Source organism: Cryptomeria japonica, chromosome 9 (assembly GCF_030272615.1).
Source record: "Cryptomeria japonica chromosome 9, Sugi_1.0, whole genome shotgun sequence".
Classification (NCBI taxonomy): Eukaryota; Viridiplantae; Streptophyta; class Pinopsida; order Cupressales; family Cupressaceae; genus Cryptomeria; species Cryptomeria japonica.
This window is the reverse complement of record NC_081413.1, coordinates 271,461,038-271,474,098: the sequence shown is the minus strand read 5'-3', so window position 1 is coordinate 271,474,098 and position 13,061 is coordinate 271,461,038. Positions and strand designations below refer to the sequence as shown.

Genomic DNA, 13,061 nt, shown 5'->3' with positions numbered 1-13,061 from the left:
CTGTCTTCGAATCTAATTCCATTCATCATTTTAATATACAAACTTTCAAGGAGATATCAATCTGATCTTAATCGGATCTTCCTTCAGGCGGTTAGGCTTTATAGAAAGAAACCTGGCTCTGATACCATGTTAAATTTATGGATCAGAATTAAAATTTATCTTTGATATTATAAATCTGAAGCAAAATATTAATATGATGAGGATATTAATTCCTCTTTTAGATGCTAGATTCTCCTAGACTGCTAAATTTAGTTATATGAATTTGCTGATGATCATGCACAGCATATATAAGTTTGGTTTCCCCAATTATGACAGCAGACTGTATACTTATGTAGTGTCTATATGAACAGCAGATAACTCTATGAATTATACAGCAAGTGAAGGATCTGATTCCACACGGATATGCTTCTGCAGGCCACGAACTAATTTGTATATCCTTCCAAACAGCATAGCATTCTCTCCTTTTACACCCGATATAATCAGTGTATGCCAAGCGGTGTAAGTAGTATTACAACTGATGTCTATCGGTGTTGGCTTAATGCTAACAGCCGATAGTTATCGTCGTGTTAACCTTAACAACCGATAACTATCGGTGTAGACTAACACACCGATAACTATCGGTGACCTTCGTTATGTTGCCACCCGATGATCACATGCAACCCGATAATATATGCAGCCCGAGATATTATATGCAACTCAATATTTAATCGGTGTTGTCATTAATCATTTATTTAATATTATTTATGTTAATCGATATATATCTAAATACAAGATTTAATAGATCGATGAACATAACCAAAATATATAGTATTAATTATTATTATCTAATCAATTTAACAATAATAATAATAAATAACATAATGATATATATAATTAAATGTTGGCCTTAAGGCCAATTTAACATTTAATTTTATCCGACTGAAGCTATAAATCATCAACATGTTCAACATAGAAAGTAAAGTGGAGAAGTTCAAAGCTCACTTCGTAGCAAATTGATTTTCTTGGGTGGATGAAATTGAGTTAGTTGAGACTTACTCTCCTAGTGCTAAGTTAAGGTCTATAAGATTTTTTATGGCAATAGCTGCTACTTTTGATCTCAAAGAAGAACAAGAGGATGTGAAGAAAACATTATTATATGCAGATCTTGGAGAAGAAATCTATGTCATGTAAGTATAAATTTTTATAATTGAAGGAAAGGAGGACCTAATTTGCAGGTTGAAGTAGTTCTTTACAGGCTAAAAAAAATGACAAGGATGTGGTATCAAAGTTTGGATGTTTATATGTAGGAAGTTGGATTTGTATAGAGAAAAGTTGATCACTATGAATTACACACAAGTTCACAACCATTTTGTTATTATGGTATTGTATGTTGATGATATGTTGCTAATTGGAAACAAGGAAATGATCGAACACATTATATCTCAATTGCCTTCTAGGTTTGATATGAAGAATCTTGGTGCTAACTAAAAAGGATTGTTTAAAAAGGAAACTAAAGTTGAGTCAAAAGAACTATGTTGAGACTATATTGCAAAGGTTTGGAATACAAGAATGTAGACCTATCAATATTCGTATTCCTCTTGGTTTAAAGTTACTTATGGAACAATTTTGCAAGGAAAAGAGGATATTGAGGACCTGTCTTATGTTCCTTATGTTGGCGATCTGAGCTTGCGAGCACCAAATCCCTTAGGTTGGATAAATATCCCTAGTGTTAAGAGTGTCAAACCTAAGAAGAAAATCACAAAACCTATGTTTAGGTTGGGCAACTGAACACCAATTATTCAGATGGGTAAAACCTCCTTCACTTTTAATTCTAAAAGGCCAAAGGGGGTTTCCCTAAAGTGCTACTATCAATATCACCCTTAAAATTAACTTGCCCTACTACAGAACCATACCCAATCCATAGTGCACCCCTATTTTAGTTGTCACTTACTGCCTAAATGTTAATGTGTAATACTCAAGGTCGGTCGCCTTACTAAAGCACATGATCTGCCATATGAATGTCTACAACTGTTTTATAATAATCCTTACACTCTCATCATAGATAGATGTGGCAGTGAATAGAAGTACAGGATATTTTAGTTTAGTTTGTTTGGTGTGTTATTATGGTGGAGAAATAAGAGATAAGAGATAAGAGAATTGGGAAGAAAACTGCATAAATTGCAGGGACTATAAAGGCAATAAAACTAAAGAGAATTTGAGAGAAAACACTCTTTACCCATAAGATCACATGCCTAACAACCAATTTTGCCACTGGTAAAGGGGACACTCTCTATACATGTGTGCATTGATAGAAAAAATAAAGCAATTTGGAGATATGTCAGCTATGTATCTATCATTTTTACACATACATCTTGACTCTTTCTCTTGTCATTCTTCTTGTACAACCCCCACCAAAGGCAGTTTCAAGTTGGTTCTTTGATGATCTTAAAGTGTAGATCTACTATTTATATTAGATATTTGCACAATGAGACATAGAATTAATGACCATAGGATGGTAGATAAGCACTTCCCTGGAATTGAGTCCTTGTAATAACACCAGAGGGAATGTTTGTGCTAGCAAAAGTATATGAAAAGGTTGACCCATTCTACTACATTCATGGTGCTGAACACCCCAATTGCATGTTACTTCACTAGTAAAGGCTTCGTGAGCACATGAATAAATCCCACAACATCCTCTTTTTAAGCACGTAGGCACCTCCTTATGATGTCCTCTTGAGCAAATGCCAATATTTCCTGCCAAGCTAAGATCCTGGCTACCCCTGTTTGTGGAATCCCCTCCTTTCCTATATTCCTGGGCTCCTGTTTATGAGGAGATATTCCAGGACAAAAAAAGGTATCTTACTAAGTTCCATAGTGAACTCATGTTCTTTATTATCATGTTACAGGTCTCGGCAACCATGGAGATTTCAAAGTACCACTTCATGCCTCTGTTGAAAGAGGGCATAACAATAGTGTACAAGTCAGAAATTCAGTCTATTCACCTCTTTCCCTGTGGAAGAAATAATCTGAACAAAGAAGACCTTGAGATACTCAACGAATTTTTAGAGAACAAGAAGATAGAAAGACCAGATCTAAGGAGATTAACAGACCAAACAAGTCAGATTTCCAGTTTGATGCTTTGGAGGCCGACCCTAGCCAGATTGTGCCTTCACTGGGCACATATGATTATGATCAGACAGAACCCAGCAAAAATGTAATTGGCCTGTGGGTAAAAATAGACTGTATCTTGATCTCTTTTGATATATTATTGGTTTCTTCATATTGTAACAGACACATTTTCTGAGAATCTTTTAGTGTAGACGATTGAATTTGGTGGAGCAGCTATTCCTTATAATGTATATTGACGTGGTACACTATTTTCAATAGAAATTAAAAAAGTTGGGTGCAGTATGGGTGGAAAGACATAAAAATGGTTTTCAATTTGGCATTTTTAAAGTATGGAAAAGGAAAGCATGTTCCATATATTATGTTACATAGCTGTAAGCCTTATTTCAAATCAATGCCTGTCTTTTCTAGATCTCCACCATTTTTCTCTAGATCCCCTGTGGTTTCTTTGCTGAGCAAATTTTCTGACTACAAATTGGTCTCAGACAGAAGCGCTCTCTACCACCTAAGTTTTCTCCGCTTACATTAGGTTCTAAGCACCACATAATCTTTAAGGAATGTTCTTAAATCCTTGGCTAAAATGTAGTTTCTAAAACTACAGTGCACAATTGAAAATTTTCAGTATAATAAGTACTGATTATGGATTTAAAATTCAAAGAACAGCTTGTAAGAATTTTTGTCATTAATAGTAGGGAGAACACTAGAACCTAAAGGAAATATAAACACTCTCCCATCTGTGCTGTAGAGGAACAAATTCAATTTCAATTTGGGGACATTGTTAAACCACTAAGTACGTCCAAATTAAAAATTAAAAATTAAAAAGCCATCTCATCTTTTAAAATGCTCTAAAAACACATATATACAACTCGATGATTGCTTCAGCTGAAAGCAGAAAGAGGAGACATAGTTGGACAGTACCGAGACTTATCATTAATGATTTCACCCAGGCATTTTTTTTAAACAGAACGCCCATCCTAGCTTCCTCGATTGTCAACATCTGCTCAAAACTCTGTTTGTTCGGTAGAGGGAACTCTCACATGTAGAGCCATTTATGGGTATCCGCCAAATGGAGCTTTGATGCCAGGAAATAATATCAGAAACTAACTTTTAGCGCAATTTATTAGTAAGCCCTCAACAAATTTGTTTTAGCCTAATTGATAGTAATTCACTTTTCCCGTTCTCCATCTTAAATTGGTTCAACTGCATCAATTTGATCAAATTTGAAATTTGCTCCAATTTCAAAACTCTGTTGAGGGTAAAGTCAACATACGTTTGACCAGGAGATACAATGCTAGGATCTCTAAGTACCCCCCTTAATCCCCATTTTATAAAATCTCAGGTTTCTTTAAATTCTGTACAAAATTATCAGGCAATTACGTTTGAGTCCCCTGACTGTTGTAGTCCAGCGATAAATACTAGGAATTTCATCATGCTGGCACAAGTTCGAGTCATGACCAGAATCCTTGAGACAACGGCGCCCCTTCCTGAAGTTGCAGGAAGGGGAGCTCAAGTACTCTCTTCAACCACATTAGAGTAAGACAACAACAATTCACTATTCCTCTTCATTTGACACCAGCATGAGCTTAGATTTACTTATAATTTTATATTCTACTCTACAAGATCAGGTGAAACAGCATTACGATGAGACAACTTGATCAACCAGAATAAGTAAACATTACAACCTGTCAATGTCCGAAAGACCTGCAACTCAAAGCAACGGGAAAACTTCAAGTATTGTGAACTTTGTCCCCAGAATAAGACTCAGAAAAGACTCAAGCATAAACTACTAAACGTAGTTGATCTCGATAAATAGTCCAAGAATGTTGCTCTATAAAAATTCTTATTGCTTAGAACCTTCGGATGCTCAGAAATATTTTCTATACAAAGAAAAGTAAATAAATATTTTACAGCCTACTTTGGAGGAGAAAATGTATCCTGAAAATAATAAGATTTTACAGTACTTACATATTCTAGCCAATCCATAGCATTAAATACATTATCAATGAAAACGTGGGCAGCATTTTTCTTTAAAAAATTGTTGAAGGGGCTGTAATATAATATTTTTTGGCAAATTATCAAATTCATCAAAAACAACGCACAGAAATATTCTGATGTGCAATGTCTGAGTAAAGAACGTTATGACAGGAAATTCGAGCGTCTAAATTTGAAATTAACATACCTTGTCGCGCTCCCAATGATCTTTTAAAGAACACATTGGACCGGGGACAAATAATTCTCCAACAGTATCAGCAGACTCGTCGTTTTCTTCAGATGAACCATCCTCCTGCTCTGTTCCTGCTGTTTCTCTTGTTGAATCGCTCAACGACAAGCTCGATAACTGTCTTTCCAGGACTCCTCCTCTTCCTCCTTCTCCTTCCTTCACCAACTCTGCCCTCTGTTCGATTCCCACGCCTTCCATTTTCTCTCTCAATCGAACTAACTAAACGGCATATGCACTATTGTGGCCTTTGAGGCTGTTAGTTTGCTTTGAGCTGTACAATCCCTTGGCCTTCTAAAACAGAATTCATCACGGTGGGCTCCTAATATTATTGGACAGTATATAGTAATTTATTGTCTCTGCTCATTTTTGGTGTGTATGGATTGGAAGAGGATTTACGGGTGAGGTTGGTTGATTTTCGGCGATTGACGAGGAAGGAGACGTTTAATTTCTCTATTTATTAGGAGGTTTTCGCTATAAGAGGAATTTTTCACCCCGAATTATATGTATGTTTGTTCTTATTGATGCCACTACCTAGATTTTTAGTAAATCCCTTGGAAAATCCACAAAGTGGGTTCTATCTTTAATAGAAATTTGCTAATATTGGCTAATTATCTTCGTAAGATCTATTCTGGCTAAATGTATTTAAAAGTTAGTGGTCTGAAATAGTTTATAGAATTAAAATATATATATATATATATATATATATATATATATTTATATATTTATTAAAAATATTATTTGCATATTTTTTAATTTTAAATTTATATATTTTCATAGTAGAATATTTTATTTAAAATTATTAAATTTTATTTTTTAATTATCTAAATATTTTGATTAATGAATAAATATAATGAATTATTTAAAATGATGTGGATATAATTCTTTTTTTTTTAAATTATAAATATAAAAATAATTTTAATTACAAAATAATAAGATAATTTTATTTTTATTTATTTTAAATAAGAAAATTTTTAAAGATTTTTAATGATTATATATTAAAATTTATATTTAAGTTTGTAAGTTGGAAATTAATTTATTTTAATTGTTTTTATTGTGTAAAATATGCACATCCTCTCTTTCTACTCTTATTTATATCGTTCACTTATCTTACATGCATTTGTGTTTAACTCATATTTATTTGTGTTATAAATATAATTGTATTGGACCCATGTGCACACATATTCATTACATGGAGTTGGACTTAATGACCACAACGCCATTTTATTTCTAAGTATTGTTCTCCACTTGCTATTGAAAAAAAATCATAGATTTTGATTTCTTTGTTAGTGTATAGGCATTGATTTTAACTAATATTTCACCCTTCATTTATTTACATTGCTATATTTTGAAAGGAAATAGACATGATAATTTGAACACATAATATTTTATAATGAATAGTGTCTACATTATCATTTATGAAATAATGTTACATATACACAAAAAAAGGTGGGTGGAAATAGTCATGCCCCTAAAGTCTAAATGGGGCTACAACCTAGAGCATAAAACATTATAAAATTATAATACAAGAATTGATGTTAAATGGATATGAATCAATAATACAATAAAATAAAAAAAATCATTCACACGTAAAACACTAGTTATGCTTCAGGAAAACTTTTTGGAAAATGTAGACACTCAAAATTGGTCATCGCTCCTATGTCACTAACTTAATTTTTAACATGCCTTCTATGTGGCATTCGATCTCCATCATATGTTGACATTGTGTCATTCCTCTAGTTTCAATTCATTTCAAATCCAACCCTAATCGGTCTTGTTCATTCGCATTTGGTCCTAAATCATTATGATTGGCATTTTATCATTTTCAAATCATTCGAATTGGTCTCATCTTGATAATTAGACTCAATTCCCTCTTTTTTGATAATTAATCAGTCATTAATTATCAACCTCTTTATCGATCAATTTCAATCGGTCCTCTATGACACTCTATCAACCTTTCATGGCACTTTATCAATTAATCTTATTAGTCTCTTATCAAAATCATTATCAAACTTGAGTCTTTTTCGATCTTTGTCCTTTTTTGTTGTCAACCTCAGTCAATTGTCATTAATTTTTATCAATTATTAGCCAATCAATCATCACTATTAGGACCTTATTCAACAATCTGGTCGGGATTCCTTAATTGTTTTCACCTAGATTGAATAATTAAATAATTAATCATTCCCCTTTCTTACTAACATGTCCTCCCTTTTGAATAAATAAATGAATATTCTTTCACTTTTTTCCTACAATTAATATTTTTATATATTAATTGGCTGATTTGAGTTATGATTGGATTTAATAATTTTAAATTAAATTAATTCCACCTCATTTGAGTTTAAATAGAATATTTGGAATGCAAATAGAAAATTCCATTTTCTTTTTTGATTTAACTCCTTTTTCTCTTCACTTCTAAAGACAATTTCCATTTTAACTCATTCTTGCATGAAATCTCAACCATTGGATTGAGCTAATCTTGTCCGTTCAATGTGATTTCAAAAGTCTATAAATTGAGCTCTCATTGCTCATTTTTGACAACCACGCTTCGAGTAGTCTTATGTTGTCACTTTCAAATCACTTTTTCGCAATCATCTTGCTTTCAATCACTTGCATTTGTAGGTGACACCCACATCAAATTTGAAGGTGAAAGAAGAACAATGGAGGTCAATGAGGGAGTTTTCAACATGTGGTTTGCGCTTTTGTTTTGAAATTTTATCTTTCATTCTTTCATTGAATGTATTAGGATAAATTTCATAGCTTGTTATGTTTCGTGGTTACATAATTTGGGCTTTGATGTTTTCTCAATTTCCTACGTATAGAAAAAATAGCAAAAACACAAAACCATTCAATATATTAACAAAGAAAATGATTACAATTTAATGAGAATTTTAATTATGCAAAAATGTTCTATTCAATCTTGTGCTTAATTCAATTATAACATGTATCTATTGCCAAAAAACCATGTACAAATACTATGTCAAATGCCTGATTTATAAGCAAGAAACAAACAAGAAACCACCAAATGGCTCCCAATACCATAGACCAAAATCTTGGTCAAATTGCGTTAACCAAACCTATATGGCCCACCTCATGAATGCAATTTCAATGCTCCATCATGATTCCTTTGACCCATGTAAACAAGAAGTTAACTAGTCAAAGCAAGAGCTACATTTTGAACAATCATTTCCTCTACAAGATGCTCTTGTGTGTGGCAATTTTTAATCAATTAAAGATGGTCCTTCAATATCATTTTTAAACACCAAAGTAGTTGTTCTTCCAATGTAACTCCTATGTCATAGATGGCATTCCAAGTGGCAAGATCAATCTTACAAGGGGAATCTTGAGATTTTTCTACAATGGGGTGCCCCATTCTATGAGATCTCAATATTATACAAATAAAAAAGTTACTATACAAGGTGTAGAACACACCCTCACAATAATCCCCACATGTTGCTTATATTGAATAATGGGATCAATAAACAAACATAAACTAGTAACTAGGGGTAGAAATTTCCATAGCTTTCCTATAACAACCAAAAAATAATTCATATTCACTTCATTAGAGAATTTGTAACATTCACCAAAGTGTCACTATTTTCTATGAATACCTTTTGTTCTTGCACCATGTCTTGAACAAAATGACATTAAATATTAATATGCTTTGTTTGAGCATGAAACGTAGGATTCTTATTCAAACTAGATATATTCTATCACAATCTATTTTACAAGAGGCCAACATCTAAAGACGATCTCTAAAACCATTCTACTTCCTTACAAGCATGGGCATTTTTCATGTATTTTACTTCTATAGTTGTCAAAGAAGTAATCTCTTGACCCTTTTGTATTCAACTAATTTCTCCACCAAATAAGGAAAGTGTGTAGTCATTGGTGGATCTCATGTTGTTAATGTCTCCAATCTAATTTACATCCAAAAATCCTTACATATTCACCATCCTAGCCATCTCATGTCTCTCACTACATAAAATAGAGTAATATCTAGTATTGTTTAAGCATTTAAAGACCCTCTTAACCATAGTTTGATGTTCGTTTCTTAAATTAGACATTAACTTTATCAAAACTCTCATTGCATGAGAAATGTCTAGTTTAGTATAGATATATTTAGATCTTCCAAAGCTCTCATGGGTTTTGTTAAAAAGGATTGATGAACATGGTGATCTATTGATCAAATTATAAGTGGTGTTCACTACTTTTACCTAAGAAATTCTCTAAATCGATAGGACTAATCATACCTCTTATGTATCTATTAGTGTCAAGTTCATGTTTTTTCTACAACCCCATTTTATTGTGGATTTGTCTTATGGCTAATTATACTTTTCTTGTGAAACTTCTTAAACTTTTAAGAAAATCTCTCTTTGTTAATTTTTCTCAATGTCTTTATATTTTTCTTCTCTTGTTTCTCAACAAGAGACTTGAAATTTTTAATTTAAATAATATTTTTTTATTTTAGAAACAATGGACACAACTGCTAGACTTTGAGGGCCTCCCATTTTATAGCAGGAAATGCTTCTCTACGGGTCATCTTGCCTTGAACTGTTCTATCTCACATCATAAAGGAGCTACTACATAGTGGAAGGATGCTACTTATGACCACTTGACTATTTTTGTGTCGGATTCAAACTGTGTAGATTCCTCTCATGATATAGAGGTGCCTCCTCCTACCGTTGATGCTACAGATAGGGTAGTTGAAGTTACTACCCCTATTTTATAGCCTTGCTCTATTGTGCCAACTCCTACTCCTGATGTTGTTTCTCTACAACAACTTGCCTTTGTTGCCCTACAACAACACTCTACTAGCAATACTAATTGTAACCCTACGGGGTCCCTTCCAATTGATCCTTCTATTGACGATTGTATTGCCTGGATGATTGTTCATTGTAGGTGGAAGGGGAAGTCTTCCCCCCTAACCCAATCCCCTCTTGTTCAAAGCATGAGTACCTTTGCCCCTCCTTGATTTGGTTACTGGGTCTAGGTTTGACAGGTTGTTTTCTTTGTCTGTCTTTTTGTTTGTGACAACATTTGTGTTGTTGTGGAAGTGGCTTTTTGGCTAGTCTTTGTATTGAGTGTCAATACCCTTGTTTTGTTGCTTTAATATAAAAAACAATGGCCAAATTTTCTTATAAAATTCACCTATAAAAGAAACATAATACAAGGATTTTTAAAATTGGAGTGACAAGATATTGGTCCAACACCATTACTACGAATCAAATAAAAGTTCTCTTAAGCTTTAGCAATACTAGAGAAAACTTAACCCATTCTAATTGCAATAAACATGATGCTCATAGAAAGTAAAATCCATGGAACAATAAAAATTCGATCCATATACCCTTTTACTATGAGGACCATAGGCCTTTCTCTCTAATGTTTCATAGCCTCTCATACCAACATTATCTTTTCCACAAGAAATTTATGGCTCTCACTCTTAGAAACCATGGTACAATTCTATTAATTTCTAATCCAATCCTAGCATCCAATTTGATTAGAGTTCCATAGTGGACTATCATTTCCAACACCATAGCTCCTCTAACCATCTTACAACTACCCTTACTAAAGATAACCTAGACGCTTCCATATTACAAGAAAATATTACAAGTTACAAGAAAATATAAGATTGCTAGCTAAACAAAGAACTATAAAATTCAGCAGATTCAACCCTCCCATCTCTCAATATAAAACTGATATTTTCATGAATAATGAAATCTTTTGAGAGATATTTTCTAGACAAAAAATACTAACTCCATTATAGCTTTCATGTACAAATAAGAACTCCTCAAGTGAGGATTTATATGAAAGAAATATCCTAAATCAATAACCATGCATCATCACATGAGTGCAAGGTCAATGATACCACTTGAAGATGTCTCCAAATTATTCATTTGGGAACTTTGTATCCGATGTGTAAAAATTTCTTTTCTTTAAATAGTTTCAAGATTTTATCCTAGACCTTTTGTTGGCACTTTGATATGCTATAGCTTTTAGGTGAGATAACTTTTAGAATTGTTTAAGGTCTTTTTAACATGTTCGATAGTAGATTGGTAAACAGTGTGAGAATCCTAATCCATATAACTATGGTAAATTTATACCTTGGTGGATTCACTTGATAAGATAATAGAATAAAATATGTGTTTGTAGTGCAATAATAAACACCAATGATTTCCTTTCTAGCCCTCAAATCTATATTTTTTATATCCCTTATGTAAAGGCTAGTATAATCAAAATATCTCCCTATTTTTTTCAAGTATTCAATGTACCTAATTTTTTTGTTACATTTTTATGTCCCTTTATTATTCATACCATGTCAAATAAGGGCACTGCACATACCGTCATTTAACTCAAACTAATTTTGACTACCATCATATACATTAAATCCTTGACACAAAAAAATTAGATGCTCGATATGATAAACATTTATATAATCCTATAGAATTTTTTGATAAGTTTATATTTCTCATCTCTTAAACCCTTTCCGCACTAACTCTAATAATTAACCCTTTAATAACTAATATCTTAATTTTAATATGCATATTACTCTAGAGTATAGTGGACGGATTTTAGAGATACCTAGGGATTATTTTGGGTAGGTTCATGGAATCACCAAAAGGTTTCAAGAACTAGACTTAGGTAAATTAATTAGGTAGGATAATCCTAAAAATGTATGAACTTAATGTGACCATTATTTCCTTTTTTAACTACAACAAATCTGGGATTAAGTAAGAACTCAAAGGATTTTGATTTTCTAACATAACAAAATAATATATGATGTAGAAAAATGATATCTTCACAACCCTATAAAAACTAGAATAGTGAATTGAATTCCTTCTTATTTACCTATATAAATTGGTCTACATAGGATTTGGAAAGTCACCTACAAACACCTTGTTGGTGCATAAATTTTTAGGCTCCAAAATCTTAAGGGGTGTCAAACTCAAAGCAAGCAACTTGTAACTCCTAATTAGGCAAGGAAATAACTAACTAATTTATTAAGAGTGGGTAATATATCCTTCAATTAAATATCACCTAGACCCAAAGGGGGTTTCCTTAGAGGTATCCTTAATAAGATTGATCACAAATGAAGATAGATAAATATAAAAAAGTGCAGTAGTACCCAATGTATGCTTGGCCCTAAAAGTTTTCACTACACTAAAGACTAACCAATTGCTCATAAGACCTATAGTAAGTTAATGAACACATTATTACAAATTTTATGATGTGGGTATGTAGAATATGATTCTATATTATGATTGCAATTATAGATTGCAAAAAATATTTCCTTAGTTATAACACATAATTATGAAATGCATACAAACTACCCCCTACTTCTAATCTATTGGTATTATGTGTGTTTGTTTTGAGTGTATGGTGGATCATTACATCCACTTGATCAATGTGTATTCATTTGGTTACAAAGTCACAACACACCATGATAAAAAAAATACAAAGAAATCAAAAGGACTATGAGTTGTGCAAACATGTACACCACAAATACCATGATTTCAAGAAACTAAACATATACATAGTAATCCACCCCCAAACTATTAAAATCCATATGAAATAAATAAATAAACCATTAAAAATCTTATAATACAATAGAATTTCAGGTCATGAATCCATCTGATCACTATTGCATTCATAGCAACATGTGTGGCAAAAGGACCCTAAGCTAAAATTCCCCTAAAGATATACAAATAGAATCATGGAGACATACAATTACATGAATCAT

General features: G+C 32.5%; 1 protein-coding gene across 1 annotated transcript in view; it reads right to left on the bottom strand.

The window, feature by feature from the left end:
• The window catches only part of LOC131061892 (rho GDP-dissociation inhibitor 1), a 95,137-nt gene extending 89,381 nt beyond the window's left edge, over window positions 1-5,756 (bottom strand). Inside the window, exon 1 of the mRNA XM_057995745.2 lies at window positions 5,285-5,756. Within this exon, the coding sequence (XP_057851728.2) occupies window positions 5,285-5,524 (240 nt within the window). The 5' untranslated portion in view covers window positions 5,525-5,756. The remainder of the gene's footprint in view (window positions 1-5,284) is intronic.
• Between the last annotated feature and the right edge of the window lie 7,305 nt (window positions 5,757-13,061).